We start from the raw sequence: 24,191 nt of genomic DNA, 5'->3' as shown, positions 1-24,191 counted from the left end.
TTGTAACTGCGTCCTGAGGATGCAAATGCAATGGAATGTGGCTGTTTGTAGCACCGCCCCCCCCCCCCCCACGCTAGTAAAACCACCGGGCATGAGGGGGCCTGTGCCGTCCGACCTATAAAAGTTATGTGGCGGGCGGCTCGGGCCCCGTAGAGGATGGGGGCCCTGCGCAATTGACCAGCCCTGTATAAAAGTTCTGTGGGTAGCGCTGATGTGGTGAATCTGACCAACAACAACCTAAGTATGGAGTTTGTATGTTCTCCAAATGTTTCTATTGGTTTTCGCCAAGTACTCCACCAGTTTCCGCTCACCCTCCAAAAACATAGAGGGAATTTTAGATTGTAAATCCCACTTCGGAAAGTGAGGGGTGACAACTTCTGTACAACGCTGAAAAAAAGTTGGTGTTGCGTAAACATAAATAAGTAAAACATGAACGGGAGGCGAAGATACATTTTATTCGATAAAGTGGCAATCAAAATGTTTTTCAAGTACATTAGAAGAGTCAATATGCTTTATCACAGTAGCATTCACAATAGGTAGGTTATATTCGGGATTATGGGAAGGGGCAATTGTAGTCTCACGAGTCATAACAAATCACTTTAGGATGAGCAGTCGAACCATTCTCCAAAAATTTCCTAGTCTGAGACGCATTCTATTGTGGAAGGTAAAACGTTTACAAAAGGGTGCCTATTATTGCCTAGGACCAAACCCAGGTTTTTACCTATGTTGGTCTTGTAGCCTGCCTTGCTGGTCATATGAAAGCCTTTATTGGATTGTAATGCATGAGAAGAAAAGGACACTTGCAATTTTTTTTAGGGTTTAATATTTGCCATAAATCCTGTGTTTATTAATGCTGCTAAGATCACAAAATCTTTGTCATTTTATTATCAGCCATTTTCTACAAAGATAGCTACTCCAAGCAAGAATTTACATAAGGATCTGTTGTCCTGTTTGAAAAGTACCACCTCTCAAGTCTCCACGGCCAAAGCAAGACTCCGTTCCACTGAGTTGAGACGAGGAAGTCTAACGAAGAATGTGGTCACTGTCAGAGTGACCTCTCCTCCCAGGGCAAACCAGCAGCCAAGTGGTGCGAAGAGCATTGGTAAGTTTTGGTTAGGGCCTATTAGAGATTGACAGTGGAATCTTAATATAGTAGAGAGAATCACACAGACATGGACTTACCTCTCCACTCAAGTCTGTTTTCCTGCATTGACATTTGTTTTTCACCTTGCACAGCCGAAACTGCATTAGTATAGTTTTGTTCTTCTCTTGCCATACATGCATGTTTCAGAATCGGCAAGGTTCATGAGTGCCATTCCTGGCATGTGCTGTAAACACTAATCGCTCCGGGGAGCTTTAGAAGAACCTTCCGAAGTCCTCCATGTACGTGCCAACCAGTTCCTGAATTGCCAAAGGAAACTTGTAAATTTACTGATTTGCTCCATTTTTTAATTTTAATATTTTGTTTTACATAATCTTTACTGTTGCATTATTCACTTTAATTTTGTGAGATGTTTGTGGTATGGCCCTGTATTGTCTTGATATCCTACATGAGCAGGCATGTTCATGCATATTGGAACAACTTTTTTTTTTAATGTTTGGTTTAAGTTGATCCAGTGAGAGGTGCCAGACAGATGTCAGAAGTTGGAGTTTTGAAATATTCGTAATTGTTAGTTCTTTTAATAGAGAAGTTAAGGCTTGCTCGTTAATACAGTAGTATGTGATATTGGAATCCTGTGTAACCTAATTATATGGGGGATTATTCTGTGAAACTGGGTAAAAATTTAGTGAAGGTGGTACAGAGAAATTCCATTAGTTGGGTTTGTGTAGAAAGCTTGACGCTAGACAGTCAGTAGGACTGTAAGATTTTTGAACTTCACACACTATTTTAATTTCAATTCATGGTGTGGAGATCTAGAAAGGTTGAAACTTCGCCCTCCACAGGGGTTCATGATTTATTTTTATTTTTTTTCTGGCATTGCTCACCCTTCTTGGGAAAGTCCACAAATACATTTACTTTGGGACCATTAAGGCTGCATGCTGGATCAGTTGGATTTTTTTGATCTATGCCTACAAATGTCATGTGCAAGCCCTGTCCTCTTAACTGGATGCCAAAAGTGATGGGCCTGGATTAGATAGACCCATACATTCTAGCTTTTTCAGGAGCACTTGTTTTTTTTTTGTTTTTTTGTTTTATTCCCCACAATCGTGCATTTCTTTATCTGCTGCCTTTTATAGCATATACTTTCTTCATGATTAAACGCTTTAACCGTTTCCCGACCGCTGGCTGTGTATTTACGGCCAGAGGTCAGGGTCCTTAAAACCCGCACCATAGACTATTTACGCCACGGGTTTTAGCTTGCTGCCTGAGTGATCTGGCAGCTGAATGTCAGGTCTCCGGCAGTCAGTGACTGTCCGGGACCCTGAGTAGAAGATAGAAGCAGCACAAATAAAAGATCTATTTTTGGGTAAAACTATGTTTATTACCAAAAAAAAAAAAAGCTGAAATGTAAAAAAGCTTATTTTTTTTTTTACTACTATTATTTTCAAACTTTAAGCCTAAAAATTCTAAAATAGCAAAAAAAATGATGAAAAAAAAATAAACCTGCATTGTCTACGGGAAAAACATCGCAAAAATCACGTCACTAGCCCAACAAATAAAAAAGTTATAGCCATTTAACTAACACGTGCTAAAAATGGCTAAACGGTGTCTGGTCCTGAACTGGTTAATACATATTTGTCTGACATCAATAGGTTATACAAACAATTGCTCTCGGCTTTCTTGATTCTCTGATGTTCTCTGCCAAATTCTCTATAGTGTTGAGACAAACTTAAAGGGGTTGTCCGGGAATACATTTTATTTTAATTTTAACTTATATTTATATTTAAAAACCTTTGTAATATAGTGTCTACTTACCTGTGCCAGTGTTGTCCTGTTCTGATCTGCCGTCACGTGACCGCACCAAGGGTTCATTTTTAATTTCCTGTGAGGTACCGTGTCTTTGCTCAGCCAGCACTTCCAGCTGAGAAAGGCACGGCGCATGATCAACTACATCTACAGGCAGTGGGCCAGGCAGATATTTCATGAGCTCTTCAGAGCTCCGCCTCCTCTGGTCCCGCCGCCTGTAGATGTAGTTGATGACGTGCTGTGTCTTTACACAGCAGGAAGTACTGGCTGAGCAAAGACACGGAGCGTCATCAATCTTAGTACACGCCCCCTCCTATCTCGTCATCCACGCCTCCTCAGCCCTCTTCACACTTGTAGTTCCAGCACTGCCTGGCTGTCTTGTCTCGTCGCTTCCCTAACGCACCCCCTCCTCCTATCTTGTCCTCCACGCTCCCTCCTCCTTCTCTATTGTCCTCCCATCGCTTTTTTATTTTTATCTATTAGCCTAATTACTGTCTGCAACATCCTATGAACATAGAAGGGCGTGGCAGTATGCAAATAGCTGAGATGCTTTGAAGGAAGGGGGGATGTAAGCGGTCTCCTCAGATGCAGCAGGGGATCATGGGTATGGTGGGTTACAAGACAGGAAACAGCCAGGACCAGAAGCAAGGGATGTAAACAAACAGCAAGGGATGTAAACAAACAGAAACCGCAGCAGTGACGATGGAGATCAAACAGAAACTGGTTAGAAGTTTAATAGGGGGCATTAGGGAAGGCAAACCAAGGCTTGGGGACACTTTTTAGAAAACATTTTTTTTCCTTGGCAACACCTTTAACCCCTTCCCGACATGCGCCGTACATGTACGGCGCTGTCGGGAGGTGCTTCCCGCAAAGCGCCGTATATGTACGGCGCAGTGATGGTGCGGGCTCAGAAGCAGAGCCGGCACCATCACCGCGGGGTGACAGCGGTATTATACAGCTGGCACCCTCCTGTAACTGCCAGGACCGGAGCTACTCTCCGATCCGGCAGATTAACCCCTCAGATACTGCGCTCAATAGAGCGCAGCATCTGATAGGTTTTCACCCGATCGGCAACCCAGTGATGCAATCGCTGTGTTGCTGTGGCAATCGGACGCCAGAAAATGGCGTCAGAGTCTGCCTTGTACGGGAGCCAATGAGGACCCGCCTGCGGCGTGTCCTCATAGGCTTGCTGTCAGTGAATAACTGACAGCGCTAATACACTGCACTACGTATGTAGTGCAGTGTATTAGAGTAGCGATCGGGGCATCAGGCCCTCATGTCCCCTAGTGGGACAAGTCAGAAAAGTAAAAAAAAGTTAATAAAAATGTGGTAAAACAATAAAATCACACACATTTCAAATAAAAATTAAGCTAAACTGACTTTTTTCCCATAGTAAGTCTTTTATTATGGGAAAAACCGTAAAAAATTAAAAAAAAACTATACATAATTGGTATCGCCGCGTCCGTAACGACCCAAACTACAAAACTATTATGTAATCTATCCCGCACGGTGAACGCCGTAAAAAAAAACCATGAAAAACAACGCCAGAATCTTTGTTTTTAGGTCACATCTCCTTCCAAAAAATGCTATAAAAAGTGATCAAAAAGTCACATTTACTCCAAAATAATACTAATAAAAACGACAATCCGTCCCGCAAAAAATAATCCCTGACACCGCTTTGTGCACGCAAAAATAAAAAAGTTATGGGTCTTAGAATATTGCGGCACAGAAAACAAATGATTTAATAAAAAAAGTGATTTTATTGTGCAAAAGCTGCACTACATAAAAAAAACTATATAAATTTGGTATCGCCGTAATCGTATCGACCCGCAGAATAAAGCTAACATGTAATTTAGGGCGCACTGTGGATGCCGATAAAAAAACAATAAAAAACTATTCCAGAATTGCTTGTTTTTGGTAATTTCCTTTACCAAAAAATGAAATAAAAAGTGATCAAAAAGTCATATGTGTTCCAAAATGGTACCAATAAAATCTACAGCCCGTCTCGCAAAAAACAAGCCCGCACACCGCTCAATCAACTGAAAAATAAAAAAGTTACGGCACTAGTAATGCGGTGATGAAAAAACATCTCAATGCGCAGGCCGGAGGGGAACATTCCTTCAGTTTCAGGGCCCTAGTATTGAGGAACTAGGAAGGTAAGGGACATAGCACATCCGCTGGAAGCGAGGGCGCCCGTATTATACCAGCGCAAAACGTTCCCAGTAATATTTCCCAAACTACGAAGGAGAAAAAGTTCCCAAAAGGTGCAGAGCGTTACAAAAGGGGGATAAGAAAGAAAACCGTTTATCAGTGCGACACTGGCCTGCGCATAACGGATCACTTCACAGCGTAACACACATCTATGGATAATTGTATTATTTACCCCATTATTATGCGCTCTTATTATGCCCTGATGTACTCTGCACAGCTTACATATACCCTGATGCACTCCGCACAGATTACATATACCCTGATGTACTCCTCACAGATTACATATACCCCTGATATACTCCGCACAGATTACATATACCCTGATATACTCCGCACAGATTACATATGCCACCACATTATAAACGGAAATACCAACAAAACTACCAAGCAAAATCCATGCTCAAAATGGCGGTCTATTCCTTCTTAGCACTACAGCGTGCCCAAACAACAATTTATGGCCACAAGTAAGGCATTACCATACCCGGGAGAACCCGCTTAACAATTTATGGGGTAAGATTCTCTAGGGGCACAACATCTTGTGCGATGAATAGGCAGATCAGTGGAAAAATTGCAATTTTCACTTTGCACAATCCACTGCGTATTCATTTCTGAAAAACACCTGTGATGTCTAAATTCTCACTACACCCCTTGATAAATGCCTTTAGGGGTGTAGTTTCTAAAACGGGGTCACTTTTGTTTGGTACATCAGGGGTTTTGCAAATGCAACATGGCGTCCGCAAACCATTCCAGAAAAATCTACGCTCCAAAAGATAAATACCGCTCCTTTTCTTCTGAATGCTCCCATATACGTAAACAGCTGATTATAACCACATATGGGGTGTTACCGTACTCGGGAGAAATTACTTTACAAATGTTGGGGTGCTTTTTCTCTTTCTTGTAAAAATGAAAAATGTTGATCTAAAACTACATCTTGTTGGAAAAAAAAATTATTTTTCATTTTCATAGCTTAATTCTAATTAATTCAGCAAAAAACCTTTGGGATCAAAATTTTCACTATTCCGCTAGATAATTCCTCAGGGGGTGCAGTTTCCCAAATGGAGTCAATTTTGGGGTGTTTCCACTGTACTAGTACTACAGGGGCTCAGCAAATGTGACATGGCGCCCAGAAACAATTCCAAAATCCAAATGGTGCTAGTTCCATTCTGAGCCCTACCGTGTGTCCAAACAGATGTTTGTGACCACATGTTGGGTATTGTTTTACTCGGGAGAAGTTGCTTTACTAATTTTATGGTGCTTTTTCTCCTTTAGTCCTTGTGGAAATGAAAAAAAATTAGCTAAACCTACATTTTATTTGAAAAAATGTAGATTTTCATTTTCATGGCCTAGTTCCAAAAATTTTTGCAAAAAAACTGGCCGGTCAAAATGCTTGCTATACCCCTAGATAAATTCCTTGAGGGGTATAGTTTCCAAAATGGGGTCACTTGTTGGGGGTTTCCACTGTTTTGTCCCCTAGGGGGCTTTGCAAATGCGACATGGCTTCCGCAAACCATTCCTGCTAAATTTGAGCTCCAAAATCCAAATGGCGCTCTTTCCAGTCTAAGCCCTGCCGTGTGTCCAAATAACCGTTTATTACCACATGTGGGGTATTGTTTTACTCGGGAGAAATTGCTCTACAAATGTTGTGGTGCTTTTTCTACTTTAGTTCTTTTGGAAATGAAAAAAATGACCTAAACCTACATTTTATTTGAAAAAATGTAGATTTTCATTTTCATGGCCTAGTTCCAAAAATTTTTGCAAAAAAACTGGCTGGTCAAAATGCTTGCTACACCCCTAGATAAATTCCTCGAGGGGTGTAGTTTCCCAAATGGGGTCACTTTTGGGAGGTTTCCACTGTTTTAGTTCCACAAGACCTGTTCAAAGCTGACATGGTGCCTAAAATATATTCTAATAAAAAGGAGACCCAAAATCCACCAGGTGCTCCTTTGCTTCTGAGGCCGGTGCTTCAGTCCAGTAGCATACTAGAGCCACATGTGGGATATTTCCTAAAACTGCAGAACCTGGGCAATAAATATTGAGTTGCATTTCTTGGGTAAAACATTCTCTGGTACAAAAAAAATGGATTCAAAATGAATTTCTGGAAAAAAATAATGAACTTTGTAAATTTCACCTCTACTTTGCCTTAATTCCTGCGCAATGTCTAAAGGGTTAAACTTTCTAAATGCTCTTTTGAATACTTTGAGGGGTGCCGTTTTTAAAATGGGGTAACTTATTGGGGGTTTCTAATATCTAAGGACCTCAAAGCCACTTCACAACTGAACTGGCCCCTGTAAAAATAGCATTTTGAAATTTTCTTGAAAATGTGAGAAATTGCTGCTAAAGTTCTAAGCCTTGTAACGTCCTAAAAAATAAAATGATGATCAAAAAACGATGCCAATCTAAAGTAGACATATGGGGGATGTTAGTTAGCAACATTTTTGTGTGGTATAACTGCCTGTCTTACAAGCAGATACATTTAAATTGAGAAAAATGCTAATTTTTGCAATTTTTTGCTAAATTTTGGTGTTTTTCACAATTAAATACTGAATGTATCGGGCAAATTTTGCCAGTAACAAAGTCCAATGTGTCACGAGAAAACAATCTCAGAATCACTTGGATAGGTAAAAGCATTCCGGAGTTATTACCACATAAAGTGAAACATGTCAGATTTGAAAAATGAGGCTCTGTCAGGAAGGTCAAAAGCGGCCAAAGAGGGAAGGGGTTAAGCAAGTATCGTATTAAACATGGCCAGATGCTAAAACTGGAACAATCAATTACTACGTTGGTTCTTATTTAAGATACCAAGGCACGTCAAATGTTACGTTATTGGTAAGCTTGACTCATGTGGAAGATGTACTTTTCCATTTTACAGGATGTGGTTAATGCTTATGACAGCTTGACGTCATTGTTATGGTCTCACAGAACATTTATTTGTTTTGACAGGTTATCTAGTTACCTGGCGGTAGAAATATTCCAATGTGTGAACATTTGGGAGCATTATAAAATATTTTTATACAGAGGCATACAGCATGATTTGGGAATATAGAAGATGACCTGTGCCTGCCCACTGTTCATTGTATCATAATCTTTGTCATCATTGCACACACAGGACAGATCATCAATAAGGTCCAATTGGGTATTTGTGAATGAACCTACAAGGATATGTTCGCACAGCTTATTTTCAGGCTGATTTTGGAGCAGAAAAGCCTAATTTTCCATTCAAAAATACTTTTGAAATAATCCTGCAAACAGTTTCCCGTTCATTTAGATGAGCTTCTTGAGGCGTTTTTGGAGCTGATTTTCCATTGACACTATGAAAAACTGTTGTAAAAACGCTTCAAATTAAAAACCGCTTCATTTTCAGTTTACAAAACGCCCTGAAATCGAATGAAAAAGGCTTTGTCATTTTCATCTACTTCTTTCTGTATATGTGATCATACCGTAAGACGTAGACGCTAGTGACAAGGGATTGTCTCCAAAAAAGGATTTCCCCTCTCGTACTTTTGCAGCCCATTATTGTAAGTTCCTTCCCATCAGCAAATCCTCTATTACTCAAGTGGGCAAGTTTGACCCTGGGACTGCAATAATGTGAATTAAAGTTTGGTACTGTGCACCTCTGAGGGGTCAAAATTTGTGTGGCTGTGTACATGAGGACTTACTGGTGTCCACCAGTGGTATGTCGAAGTGTTTAGCTATGGCCATCCCATTTCTATGAAACAGTGTATTTTGGAATTCATAGTACAATTTTGCTTTTGTCACTTTTGTTTCTCGCTACAAATTGGTATATCTGACTAGCATTGCTATGAGCGCCACATACTAGAGTATTAATAAAGGTTTACATAGCATTTTTTTGCATTCATTAATGTAAAGGAGTTAAAAGCTGTACATTTTATGAGCAAGCCTTTCTTGGACTCCAGCCTGGGCCCCTTTTTTTTTTTTATAATTCTTTTTGGACCAGATCAGTATGATGGTGTCAATGATTGCGGTATGTGGTGAGGATCTGTCTTCATGTAAGATGCTGTTCTATGATGAAGCAGTTTGAGGAGTTGCACGGTCTAGATCAGGGGTCTCAAACTCGGCAGGGTAAGTGGGCCGCGTATAGAAAAAATGGGAAGTTGACGGGCCGCATTACTTTCAAATTTGATACGACACAAAATTATTGTTAATAAATTACTTATTTGAACTACTATAACACTATATTACTATAATAATACTACTACATTACTATGAAATTAATACTACATTACTATAATAATACCGCTAGCTTTAAAATTCGAGATTTCTCCACGTGCTTATGTGGATGCTGCCGCGGATGCTGCCGCAGTTATGTCAGGGGCTTGCCCAGAGCTGGAGTCCCGGAGCAGAGCCGCTTCTAGCACTCTGCCTGGGCTTCCAGCTCTGCTCCTGACATCACTATCCGTATATGGACATGGATGTCAGGGGCAACCCCAGAGCTGGAGGCCCGGGAAGAGCGCTAGTAGGCTCTTCCTGGGACTCCAGCTGTGGTCCTGACATCACTGGGACTCCTGCTCTAGGGAATGCCACAGTCTCAGGGAGCAGAGCCTGTACTAGCGCTCTGCACGGGACTCCGGCTCTGGGGAAGCCCCAGACATCGCTGTTCATATGTGGACAGCGATGTCCGGGAATTCCAGAGTCTAGCGGCTCTGTGTCCCGCGGGCCGCAGATGACGGCCCGCGGGCCGCGTGCTTGAGACCCCTGGTCTAGATGATCACATCAGGCATTGTATAGGAATATATTGAACACCCATCAGAAGATGTATAAAGATCTGCCTTCAATAGTCTGGTCCTTCCCATTCCCCAAAGAATACAGGAAGACTGGACCCCAACACTCCTCTTGTCACAGCATTGGCATAGCAGGAGTCTGACCACTCTGTTCAGACACAAACCCCCTGGTTCTCAATGAGAGCTCTCGCTATGTGTGACTGGCTTTAGGTGGTATGAAGAGATCGTGGTCAGTGGTTGCACAGAATGGAGATGTGAGACTTGTCACATGTATACAGGGAACACATGAAAGTTGTTTTATTTCTGGGAACGGCCTGCCTTTCTAGGACTTTGAGCATCAAGCACTTGTTTAATGCACCTGCATTATGCTGAAGCTCATTGATCTCTCGAAGTGAATTATTCATGATGGCTGGCAGAGCTTCCTTTTTATATATAGTTTATTCTTCTATGTTCAGGTTCTGGAAACGTAATATGGTGAAATACTCTAATGCATTTTGTTTTTGGTTTGTATAATCTAGCGTACCCAAGTTATATCCATTCATTAATACTTTTAAGAGCTTTCCGAATGAAGTATTTTTTATAATATATCCTGTAGCCCACGCTTTGTCTCCTCTTACCCAAGTTTAAGTGAGGAGCAGGATCAAAGGAACGAGACGGGTTCATTAGTGATTTATTAACACTGCTTTTGGTTAGTTAATCAATCGTTACGGGGAATATAACTGGAGGTACACTGCTAAAATTACTTTTATTTATAGTTTCTTCTAAATGGCCACATTAAAATCCAATAGTGGGAATAAGGAGCAGCCTTTCTCAGGAGCTTTGTGCACATCATCAATACCATTTCATCTTCAGCATTATGCTTGCTTGCCTTTATAGGCGCAGGCACCATCACAAGTGCCATCTGTTGCTTGTTAAGAACCTGAATTTATAAAGCTGAAGTCTGCAAACACAACACACACACACACACACACACACACACACACACACACACACACACACACACGGGGGGGGGCTCGGCGACTTTTTTTTTTTAAAGGCTTGGTCTGGTCTGGGCAAATTTTTGTATTTTAGATTCTTGGCACCACCCTACCCAGCTGTGTTTCAAGCTTTGGTGGCTCAGTTCATTAGATCAACTACATGTGCCATGAACCCTGTGCCTCTTTCATCAGCACTTAGGACAGAGCTCAGGGTTGCGTCTACCCCCTCCATTTATCTCTCTCTTGCCTACGTAGCTTTTAAATTATATGGATCAATCTCGTAATGTGTATGAGGTTTAGATTTCCATGGCGGAGCAGAATTCTCTAGGCGACACTTATACACTACTTTTCTGTCCTTTTTAGTATTTGCAGGTTATACACCTATTGCCATTTGTAAACATGAGAAGAACAAGGAGTCATGCGCTATTTTTAGTGTAAATATGAAAAATATAAAATCTTTTATTAATATACAAAACATACTGGATAAAATCACTAAGCGGATCCCATAGATATACAGCGATACATGAGCTACACATAGATGTTCAATATCAAGTCCAGAATCTTGCAGCCGTCTGCCAGGAAATTTCCGAGCACTTCATGCTTCCCTCTGCTGACAAGCTTTATGGAGATGCTGATTTCATTTTCCAGCAGGACTTGGCACCTGCCCGCACTGCCAAAAGTACCAATACCTGGCTTAATAACCACAGTATCACTGCATTTGATTGGCCAGCAAACTCGCCTGACCTAAACCTCTCAGAGAATCTATGGGGTATTGTCAAGAGGAAGATGAGACACCAGACCCAACAATGCAGACGAGCTGAAGGCCGCTATCAAAGCAACCCAGGCTTCCATAACACCTTAGCAGTGCCACAGGCTGATCACCTCCATGCCACGCCACATTGATGCAGTAATTCATGCAAAAGGTGCCCCAAGCAAGTATTGAGGGCATATACTGTACATACTTTTCAGTAGGCCAACATTTGTCATATTTTGTTTTATTTTATTTTTTACTCCTGTTCATATTTTCCTTAATTTTTTTTATTTTTATTTTAGTTGCTTATATGGTCTAGATAATGTTGCCTGGAACAGAGTATTCTGAGACATTGTCCTATGGTGGGAGACAAAAGATTTAGGAAAGGGTGCCTTTTATTGCCTAGGCTAAAAACTCAGGCGTACTTATGATGATTTCCAGCTGAAGTTTTTAAATAGGCACTGCACCTATGAACAAACTTTGCGTAACTCAATAGTATAAGCGGATATAAGAAACATTCTAATATATTTTATTAGAGAAAAATGACTTTATTTCTACTTATTAGGCTCCTTTCCTGTCCCACCCCACTAACTGTTAACTCATTCTGAATTTACTGCTACAAGACAGCTGAGAGCTCACTGAGGGATCAGGTCATAGCTGTCCATGGAGAGGGGAGGGTGGAGAACGGGTCAGCGTGAGAGGTAGAAACAAGCACAGAAGCGCTACTGCAGCTTTTGGTTTGAGTTCTATCATACCCCAGTGGTGGATTCTCCGCTACACTGCACATTACTGCTGTATAATCTGTGTGTGTCTCTTTGAGAAGCCTTCTCTCCTACCTTTTTGCAGTGTGCAGAAGACGCGATAGCAGTTAGGCTCCACCCACTAGCTCAAGAAAAGGAACTGTTCATATAGCAGAGAAAACTGCTAAAAAAAAAACAGAATTCAAGGCATATAATGGCCAAAAATAATATTACTCCTCATTTACCCACGTGACCGCTTATTACACGTGACAGTTTAGGTACACTTTAAAGAAGCTCTGTCACCAGATTATAAATGTCCTATCTCCTACATAATCTGATTGGCGCTGTAATGTAATGACAGTGGTTTTTAGTTTGAAAAACAATATTTTTTTTTAGCAAGTTATGAGCAATTTAAGATTTATGCTAATTCGTTTCTTAATAGACAAGTGGGCGTTTTTTACCCTTTTACCAACTGGGTGTTGTAAAGAAGTGTGACACTGACCATTCAGTGACCAATCGGCGTCATACACTTCTCTCAAACGCTAGGTCACGCTGTGCTGTCACATATACCCACATTAGCTTTACTGAAGTGTCTTGAGCGTGAATAGACATTGACTCCAGCCAGGACACTATGTCCTGGCTTCAGTAAAGTTAATGTAGGTGTATGTGACAGCATAGCGTGATCATGTTGTGCTGTGAATACAAATGGAGAGAAGTGGTAAAAAGGTAAAAAAAAAAACTCCCAGTTGTCTATTAAGAAACTAATTAGCATAAATCTAAAAGCTCATAAATGATAGTTTTTCAGAATAAAAAACACTGTAATCTACATTACAGCGCCGATCAGATTATGTAGGAGATAGGGCATTTATAATCTGGTGATCGAGCCTCTTAAAGTCCTTCATTGCTCTCCATTTGTCTACATCAGTCCAGTGTTATAGTGTGAATGAGTTAGCCTAAATTCAATCACATACCTCCCAACTTTCAAGTAATGCAAAGAGGGATAACCTGTGTGGCGCGCACGTAGCGGCAAGTTTTTTTTTTTTCCCTCTTTCAAGCCACGCCACTAATCCTGCCCAATCTCCGCCTATACACACCCGGTTCAGCCCACACAGTATCCTGCTCCTGTAGTGCCTCCCACACAGTATAATTCCAAATGGCTGCCTCATACAGTATAATGCCCCCCTGCAGTGGAATGCCCACACAGATGCCCCCCTGCAGTGGAATGCCCACACAGATGCCCCCCTGCAGTGGAATGCCCACACAGATGCCCCCCTGCAGTGGAATGCCCACACAGATGCCCCCCTGCAGTGGAATGCCCACACAGATGCCCCCCTGCAGTGGAATGCCCACACAGATGCCCCCCTGCAGTGGAATGCCCACACAGATGCCCCCCTGCAGTGGAATGCCCACACAGATGCCCCCCTGCAGTGGAATGCCCACACAGATGCCCCCCTGCAGTGGAATGCCCACACAGATGCCCCCTTGCAGTGGAATGCCCACACATGCCCCCCTGCAGTATAAAGTCCCCATAGCTTACACATACACGATAATGCCCGCATAGCTGCCCTCGTATGGTATAATTCCCTTATAGCTGCCTCCATACACTATGTAATGCCCATACAGCCTCTATAGCTGACCCATACAGTAGAATGCCCCCACAGCTGTCACGATACACTAATGCCCCCACAGCTGCCATGAGACATTAATGCCTCCACAGCTGCCCACATAAATAGCGCTAGCCCTCCCCATAGCCATTGGGACTCCCTCTAGGGGCGGAATCCCCAGCCAGAGCATTGGCCACGCTGTGGCCGGGGATTCCGCTCCAGGAGGAGCCCCTGACATCACGGTCTATAAATCGGCCGTGACGTCAGGTATTCCCTTTGAGCGGAGTCCCTGGCCAGAGTGTCGGCAGCTTTCTGATGGGGGATTCTGCTCCAGGAGGAGCTACTGACATCACTGTCAGAGATGGAGTCTGGGATATACCACCGGCCGCCTGGGACAGCGGGACATCGTCCGAAATTCGGGACTGTCCCGCTGAATCCGGGACAATTGGGAGGTATGCAATCTTGCTTTTTATTTATTATAATCCCTCCCCCTTTAGAATTTATGGGGTTACCTCTACAAGGGTCCCCTTGTGAGCCAGAGCAAAGAGTCACTACCAAATGTGTCTTGCACTGACGGATGCAGGCCATCCATGTTTTATATGGTGGTCAGGCGTTTGAATACATGGCATACCCTACTACATTGCAGCCACTGGAAATTGCAGGAATGGAAATCTTTGGCCAGCCACTCTCAATGGATCACTTAGGGATTTGAAAGCCAGACCCATCGTGAGCACTGCACAACCTTTTAGAGGCTATGTAAACTTTTTTGAACACTTTTTTTTTTTTTTTTTTTTTTTATTTGTTAAAAAAAAATGTATCATGGTGTTTTTAATCAACTTTTAGTTTTTTATTAAAGAAAATTGTTACTTTTTGAGATGCAACTTTAATGTATCCTGGATACGTGGGTTCAGATTTGAGCATTTGATACAGCTTCTATCATGTCTATGGCACTGACGGCATCGGTGACAGCGGGTCCCAGGATCTACCTGTTATAGATCACATCTAATTCTGGATGTATAGAAGCTGTATCTAAAAAAAAAAAAAAAATTAACATTTTTAAAAAAAACAAAAGAAAAAAACAGTTGCTTGAAACACCACAATACATTGGTTTTCTATTTTTTTTTTTTTTTTTATTAAATATAATTTTTATAAGAGGGTTGTCATAAATGTAAATGGGATACAAAGGAAGGGTTAAAATTAATTCCTGCATCAAATAGGCAGCAGCTGCTGCAGTGTGTAGAGGATCAGACTATAAAGGTTACGGTTCACACGTAGCGTAAATACTGCAGGAATTACGCAGTGTATTAGGCTGGGTTCACACGACCAATTTTCAGACGTAATTCGGGCGTTTTGCGCCCCGAATTACGTCTGAAAAAACGGCTCCATTACGCCGACAAACATCTGCCCATTACTTTCAATGGGCTTTACGATGTACTGTGCCGACGACCTGTCATTTTACGCGTCGCTGTTAAAAGACGGTGCGCAAAAAAGACGGCTCGTCAAAAGAAGTGCAGGACACTTCTTGGGACGTAATTGGAGCTGTTTTTCATTGACTCCATTGAAAAACAGCTCCAATTATGTCCGTAATGGACACCACAATAAACGCGAGTACATGCAATTACGTCTGAAATTCAGGAGCTGTTTTTTCCTGAAAACAGCTCCGTAATTTCAGACATATTTGCCGTTAACGTGTGCACATACCCTAACCGTAGCAGCGAAGAGGACGAAATTGTAATAAATCATCATTTCTGTGTATGTTTTCCGCAGTGTAGGAAGTTTGCAAATTGAACTGTGGTGCGGATTCTCAATCTGGAGCAGGTTTATTTCTCTTGTGAAAACTCTGCAGAATTTCCACACGGAAATTCCGGTTGGAAAATGTGCAGTGTTTACATGAAGTGTGAGCATGGTGGGTGAGCTGGCTTCTTGAAATATAGGAAGCCAGGAGATGAGTAAAAACCTGCTGCTTTACAGATCTGAGCCTTCTAATGTATCGTCAGTGGGTTCTATGACAAAGCAATGTGCTATACTACATGAAAAATCACTGCTGGGAAATAATTTTACTGTAAGGGTATGTTCACACGAGGTCATTACGTCCGTAATTGACGGACGTATTTCGGCCGCAAGTCCCGGACCGAACACCGTGCAGGGAGCCGGGCTCCTAGCATCATAGTGATGTACGACGCTAGGAGTCCCTGCCTCTGCGTGGAACTACTGTCCCGTACTGTAATCATGTTTTCAGTACGAGACAGTTGTCCGGCAGCGAGGCAGGGACTCCTAGCGTCGTACATAAGTATGATGCTAGGAGCCCGGCTCCCTGCACTGTGTTCGGTCCGGTACTTGCGGCCGAAATACGTCTGTCAATTACGGACGTAATAACCTCGTGTGAACATACCCGAACACTAATTTTTCAGATCAAACAGCAAATGTTGTAAATGTGCATTCATTTGTAAAATGGCCATAGACTTAATGATGATCCAACAGATGAAGAGATCGGTTCCAGCTAAATTATCGCTTATTACTGATCTTTCCGACCAAGGTTTTCCCTCGGTCTGTTGTGATAAAAACTGAAGTTCTGCATTAAGTTCTTGATCTCCTTAGAGATTGCTGAGAGGTAATAGACCTGATCAGAATGATCATATCACGGGAAAAGCTTTTTATTTGAAAGGTTGGTTGTATCGTGGCCATAACGGAGTCTTTAGACTGTCTAAGGAATGTAATAAATAGCTTGTATATTTTGGACTTTGGCTGCATCGTGGTCGTTATGTATGTCTTTACCCGGAGGCTGGGTTCCCACGTAGCGTAAACGCTGTGGCATATCTGCAATGGAATTCTGTGTGGAAATTCTGCATCACTTATAATAGCAAAGTGAATGAGATTTAGAAAATCTCATGCCCTTACTGCGGAATAAAACGCACGAAAGTTGAGTGTTGTGTGGTGCGTTTTTGACTTCCACGGCATGTCAACTTATGCTGCGGGTTCGGAGCGTAGATGCTGCGTGTTTTGGCCCATTTACTTCAATGGGGAGCAGAAATTCCGCAACAGATTTAGGTTGTGGTTTTTACAGCGTTTACGTAGCGTAAACGCAGGAAATCCGCAGGTACCCATATACTTTGCTATAACCAATGTTTAACTCTAAGCATGGGTTCCCACAGTGCAGATTTGCTGCAGATTTTGCATGCGGGTTTTTTTTTTTTGTTTTTTTTAAGCCAAAACCAGAATTGGATCCGGGAGAGACCTTTAAGGCCTTTCTTTAGATATTGATTCTGTTTTGGTTCCGTTTCTGGTTTTAGTGAGAAAAAAAACGCATGCAAAATCTGCACTGTGGGAACCCAACCTAAATCTGCAGGTAAAACCGCTGCAGAAATAGTTTCCGCAGCAATAGGAGCAGGAAAAACACTGTATTTTGTGCGGATGTCTGTGATTTACCACGTTTTTGGTTTTTTTCCTAAGATTCCGCTGCAGATTTTCTGTTGCAGAAAATCTGCAGCGTATTCTGAGTGTGGGAACATACCCTTAGGTTGGGTTCCCACAGTGCAGATTTGCTGCAGATTTTGCATGTATTTTTTTTTTTTTTTTTAGCCAAAACCAGGAATGGAGCCTAAACAGAAGAAATATATAAAAGGCTAAAAAAAATTTGACTTTTGGGTAGTTTCCCCTTCTCTAAGAATCTAGGACTGCTGGATGGCAGCCTCTGTGAGCGCTTTTAATAAGAGAAAATTTAGTTCTCCAATTATTTCTCAAACTGATATGGCTGAAGTGGCCAAACAATTATTTTTTTAACTGGTTTGTACAATCACTTTTCATATTACGGGTTCCCCATGTCCTCAGCAATTCTCTCTATGGAAACTTTGCGGTGCTGTAGGGAAAATCAAGCATTGCATGGCTCCCACCGAAATCAATGATCATTCATTAATCTCAAAGGATTTTGTCCGTCCTCCACAGTGGATAGCTGCTCTTGACTCGACTCTAATATAGTAGTGCAATAGAGCAGATTACAAAATGTACAGTAATAGGGAGAAAGCTGTCGCTCAGCGGCGGGAGTACAGGGTTAGCGGCAACTTATGATTACCGAGGACTTTTCCTCACAGTGCCCTGCAAGCCCTGCAACAAATAAACTAAGTTTTACGAAAACACATGGGAGACCTAACACTCCTAAGACTCAAATCCGAGTTTGTCACGATCTAATGCTGCCCTCAGTGCTGACAGATGCTCTTTAAAAGATTTGTTAGATTTAGGAATAATAAAGGGTAATCAGTACAATGAGAAGTTCCACAACTTTCATATATACTTTTCGGCAGATTTTTTTAATGTTTATTTCCGCTTTCCAGCATAAATACACAAAAAAAAATAAAAAATTGCTTTCGGCCTAAATGTTATATTTGAGGCTACTGCACCATTTTTTTTTTCTGTACATACAAAACTATGCAGGAAAAAAGTGGGTGGGTGGGTGGCACGGAGCGCGACTCACTTATCAAAAATTTCTGCTACTTTTACCCAATTGTAAGTCAATTGTCAGTTAGGGTTTCGTTGTGTGTAGTGCTATTTCTCCAATGAAATGTGACCGAATTTGCAATAGGTGATCCACAAATGTGAACAGAGCCAAAGCTTTATTGCACTAAAATTTTCTTTGAACGAGTTGTCAATGAGCTTTGTAAATATAAACAGAATGCGAACTGCCTGGATGTGTTTGCAATATTCGAAATCTTTCTTGTAATAAAATGTTACTGGTTCTTTAAGGCTATATTCACACGACAGTGAAAGCAAATATCCATTAAAAACTGATCAACTGTCAGTTTTTCATTGCCGTTAAAAAAAAACAAAAAAAAACTGATGAATTTCATTGGTCAGGCTTTTATTTTTGGCCCAACCCCCTGAAAACATCTAAAGGGAGGTCACATGTTCACCTAGACACGATTTACAGCCCCCCTGTATAGGATGCCACACAGCCCCCCTGTATAGGATGCCACACAGCCCCACGAGTATAGGATGCCACACAGCCCCCCTGTATAGGATGCCCTACATACTCACCGATGCAGCTAGTCTTCTTCAGGTAAGGTCTCTCGTCTTTACGGGATCTGCGAAGGCGGCGCAATGACTTCATCGCGTCGCCTTCGCAGAACCCGTGAAGACGAGACCACCTGAAGAGGTCGGCGCTGCATCGGTGAGTATCTCATCGAGCTGAAAATAGCGAAGCAAATAGTAGTACCCTTGCCAATCCGCATGTCACACATCCGTTAACGGTTTTTACGTGTAATGACAGCCGTTGAAAATGGATTCATTGACTTCTATGGGGGCCGCCATGCCGTTAAAACGGCCAAAAATAGGACGTCCTAATTTTCAACGCCCATTATTCACGGGCCATTAAAAAAGACGGCCGTTAAAAGAACGGCTGTCACACGGCCGTTTTTGACGATCGTGTGCATAAGGCCTAATAGTGTTTAATAGTTGTAATATTCACAATTTATGTAAGAAGGGACTGTTTTTATACTGGGAATACTAAGGGTATGTGCACACACACTAATTACGTCCGTAATTGACGGACGTATTTCGGCCGCAAGTACCGGACCGAACACACTGCAGGGAGCCGGGCTCCTAGCATCATACTTATGTACGATACTAGAAGTCCCTGCCTCTCTGCAGGACAACTGTCCCGTACTGTAAACATGATTATACTACGGGACAGTTGTCCTGCAGCAAGGCAGGGACTCCTAGCGTCGTACATAACTATGATGCTAGGAGCCCGGCTCCCTGCAGTGTGTTCGGTCCGGTACTTGCGACCGAAATACGTCTGTCAATTACGGACGTAATTAGTGTGTGTGTGCACATACCCTAAAACCTATTCTTATGCCACAGGGTATCACTCTCCTGCTGTGGTCTTTTCAGTTTTTGTCTTGTGAACATTAGAATGCATACTCGCAAAGTTCAATTCATTTTTTTGAAATCTGAGGGCCAGCACTAGATAAAGAGTAGCCGCCATAAACCATTATGTGGCTATTTCCTTGTATCCCCAGTGGTGATAGTTCACATGCCGAAAGTATTTTGAATCCCACTAAGGGCATCTGTATGGAGCTTGTATGTTCTCCCCATGTCTGCGAAGGTTTCTTCCCGGTTCTCCGTTTTCTTCCCACAGTTCAAAAACAAACTGATAGGCTTATTGGCTTCCTATGACATAGGCCATAGTCAGATTTTTCTAGCCCATTTGGGATAGGAACTGATGCAAATATTAGATTACACATTCTTCTGGATCTTATTGTCCTTATAGTATGTAGTGCCATTTGTATCTTTTTAGTCGGCTAATGTGAAAATCAAAACACCACAGCCCATTTAGTTCCTCGGTTAATGGGCACTTAATGCCTTCCAGGTGGTCCCTAGGTAATGCAGCAAATGAAAATTTACTAGCTTTACCTGCAGCTGTCAGCAGAGGGCAGTGTCGTCCTCCTTCACAGTTCAGGTTATTCTGAGCCAGAAATGTCTGCTTTGTGATGGGGTGGTACTTTGGGGACAGTCGAGTCTGTGAATACTGTAATGCATTATTTGTCTAAGCAATGTATGGTATGCTCTGGGCATCGAGTACTGTAAGGTTTCATGTTGGTAATGTATTGCACACTGTATTGCTCAGCTATCTGTAGGTACTCTTTTACTTGATGTAGGCACTAAATAATTTATTTGTATGCAGTAAATGGGTGTTGTGCAGGGCAGTCCAGTCTTTGCATTGCACTTTCTGGGCAATGTATTGAATATTTAGCCAAAGACTGGTTGGCAGTAAGGCAATATTTTTATCTACAGTTGCACGTAAAGGTAAGCAGAAATTCAGGTAATTCCAAAAGGGATCAAATAAAATGTGGTCTGTCTTGTTATCAAAATCACAATTCTAGACAAACTCAATCTAACAAAGCTGATAACACGCTGTACTGTTCATGTCTTTTTTTTGAGCACATAAGTAAACATCCATAGCGCAGGAAGAACAAGTAAGGCCTCATGCACACGACCGTCATGTTTATCTGCAATTACGGGTCCATAATTACGGATTAAAATACTGATCCATTCATTTCTATGGGCCACAGACACCTTCCCGTATATTTATGGATGTGTTCTGGCCATAGAAATGACCCGCAAAAAATAGGACGTCCTATTTTTTGCATTTACGGACCGTGCTACTATACGGGTGATCGTGTCCCGCGAGTGCAGATGACCGTCCACTGCCCGTCCTTGCGGTGTTTACCGACCGTAAATACTTCAGACGTGTGGATGAGGCCTCAGTGAACCTCTGTAAATGACTTTTCCAAAAGCTTATTAGCTAAAGGTGTTTAAATTGAGATTGGAAGTGTGGGTTTCATAGGTGCTTTTCCCATTAACTGATTGGTTCGCACAAACCGTGGCTCGAGTCAAACCACTTTCAGAAGACCTCCAAAGACGTGTTATAGAGATGCATAACGCTGGAAAATGCTACAAAAGTGTTTCTAGAGACCAGGGTCTAAACCAGGGGTCTCAAACTCTAAGCCGGCTAAGTGGGCCACATATAGAAAAAATGGGAAGTTGACGGGCCGCATTACTTTCAAATTTGATACAATACAAAATTATTGTTAATTAGTTATTTGAACTACTATAATAATACTACATTACTATAATACCGCTAGGTTTAAAATTTGAGAGAATTCTACACGTGCTTATTTCAACAATCCAGTTTGTGTCGCTAAATACAGTCCGGCGGCTCAGTTAGCAGCGTTTGGCAGACACATGTCAAGATTGGGCAGCCCCTTTTTAGGCGGTGCCACAGAGTCCTCTGCCGACAGAGATTGTGAATAAACATCCCGTTCTGGCTGGAGGTGATGTCTATTCACTGTCAGGACACTTCAGTAGCGTTAATATGTGACTGCACATAGTGAACAACGCAGGATCACTATGTGCAGAGTAAATGAATGGAAAGGAGTGTATGACGCTGATTGGCCAAATTGGAATACAGGGTATGAACTACCCTCAAGCCACCTCACGCTGGCAGGGAAGCTAGCTCCACCCCATTGGCTAACTACAGCGAATTAGCATATAGGCAGCAAACACAACAGTGGGCCATATCTCTTAAAGCGGCGGAGGACAAAAGGATGGCCAGAGCTGGAATCTGTGTGAGCGTGCTATTCAGGTCAGTTAACCAGTTCACCTTATGACTTAGTGACAGGTCCTCTTTAAGCACTGCTGCTCCTTTACAGATTTCTATGCATTGTGATGCTTCCGGTGTAGATATGTTACTCTTCATAACTAAATAAATGTATTGACGTTGGCGGGCCCTGCGTCTGCCAGCGGTACCTGCCACCAGGTATCGTACTTCCCTCAGCATTTTGTCTTCGCTCACGGCCTCCGGATCCCTAGTGAGCGCGTACTGGCCACCTCTTAAAGGGCCAGTGCGTGTGAAATTCTAAAGCTACTTAATCACCACTGCTGTTTCCCAGGACTACTTAAGCCACCTTCACCATCTCCCAAGTGCCTGAGCAGTGTTGTTACTAACCCAGTATTAGTCTGCGAAGGTTGCATATCCTGTGTCTGTGTGGCCAGTCCTGTACCCTGCATCCAGAGTCCGTGACAAGTCCTGCTTCCAGTAATCCGGCACCAGACTGTAACCACTACCTGCTACCTGACTGTGTCCAGCTGCCTTCAAGGTACCATCTACCTGTGACTGTATGGAACCTGTCTGGCCCGCAGCTACTCCATTACTGCGGAGTAGCCCACTATCCACAAACCCTGTTTAATGTTAGACTAAATATACACAAACCTAAGTGGTCACCATATTCTTGTGTGATCTTATTACCCAGTTACTATTAGGCTAAACATATTGGTATTCTTATTTATAAGTAAAGCACTTGTTCGGTTGTTATGTACATTATGCAGTACTTTTGCTCTTTAATGTTTATTATCACCCTAAATTAGAATTGGCGCTGCTTATCTGTGCTGTTCTGGGTTCCCTGTGCCCCTTCTGGACAACCACTTTTCTATGCTTCGATCTATGGAGGTCGATCAGCCAGTCTGAAGGTATGTTCACACGCAGTGTTTTCAGGCGTATTTCGGGGCGTTTACGTCTCGAAAAATGCCTGAAAATACGGAAGCTGAACGCCTACAAACATCTGCCTATTGAAATCAATGGGAAAAGCAGCATTTAGTTCATACAGGGCGTCTTTTACACCGCTGTTTTGAAAACGGAGCGTAAAAAAAACGCTCTGTAAAAAGTGCATGTAACTTCTTGAGGCGTTTTTTTGGAGCTGGTTTTCCATTGAACACTTTGAAAAAGCCTGAAAAGAAGCCTCAAAAGAAGCTCCAAATTAAAAGCTTCATTTTCAGCTTCAAAAACGGCTGAAAATCAGAGGCTGTTTTCTCTGAAAAAAGCTCTATATTTTCAGACGTTTTTTGTTAAGCGTGTGAACATACCCTCAGAATTACTTTCCCTCCCTAGATTATATAAAACAGCTGCGTTCGCTCAAGGCCAAGAAAATAGATGTTAGTTATTTGAAGATTATTATGAAGTTTTCTTCCCAGCAGCTGAGCATCTGGATTATATTCAATCTTAATCTTTAAGGGTATGTTCACACTGCTTATTTTCAGCTGTAAAACGCCCTGTAAAAAAGTACATGTCCCTTCTTGAGCTGTTTTTTGGAGCAGTTTTTCGTTGACATTAGAAAAAACGCTTCAAAAATGCCCGTAAAAAAACGCCTCAAAAAACGCTTGTTGCTTAAAGAGGCTCTGTCACCACATTATAAGTGCCCTATCTCCTACATAAGGAGATCGGCGCTATAATGTAGGTGACAGCAGTGCTTTTTATTTAATAAAACTATTTTCACCATTTTAGTAGCGATTGTAGATTTATGCTAATAAGTGTCTTAATTCCCAAGTGGGCGTTGTACAGGAGTGTATGAAGCTGACCAATCAGCGTCATGCACTCCTCTCCATTCATTTACTCAGCGCATAGGGATCCAGCTAGATCCTTATGTGCTGTCTTATACTAACACATTAACAATACTGAAGTGTTTAGACAGTGAATAGACATTCCACGGGATGTTTATTCACAATCCATGCACTTCTTTGCTCTGTCTGTGGTAGTTACAGCAAAGGAAGCGTAATCTCGCGAGATTACATGGTAAATGACAGGTTACAACGAGATTACGCCTCCTCTGCTGTAACTACCATAGAAACAGTAACGAAGTGCAGAGATTGTGAATAGACATTCCGTGGAATGTCTGTTCACTGTCTAAACACTTCAGTATCGTTAATGTGTTAG

At 42.1% G+C, this 24,191-nt stretch overlaps 1 protein-coding gene across 6 annotated transcripts in view; it reads left to right on the top strand.

Annotated features, from left to right (window-relative positions):
* Window positions 1–24,191, top strand: part of MTUS1 (microtubule associated scaffold protein 1) — a 193,253-nt gene that overhangs the window by 51,987 nt on the left and 117,075 nt on the right. For all 6 annotated transcript variants that reach the window (XR_012882945.1, XR_012882939.1, XM_075860138.1 and 3 more), the window contains exon 3: window positions 892–1,102. Coding sequence is in view for 4 of the 6 variants with exons in the window: in XM_075860138.1 (XP_075716253.1) it covers window positions 892–1,102 (211 nt within the window). In the remaining 2 variants the exon portion in view is untranslated. The remainder of the gene's footprint in view (window positions 1–891; window positions 1,103–24,191) is intronic.

The sequence above is a fragment of the Rhinoderma darwinii genome, chromosome 1 (assembly GCF_050947455.1).
Source record: "Rhinoderma darwinii isolate aRhiDar2 chromosome 1, aRhiDar2.hap1, whole genome shotgun sequence".
In the NCBI taxonomy this organism is placed as follows: Eukaryota; Metazoa; Chordata; class Amphibia; order Anura; family Rhinodermatidae; genus Rhinoderma; species Rhinoderma darwinii.
Note: the sequence above shows the minus strand (reverse complement) of the source record. Positions and strands in the feature narration are given on the sequence as shown.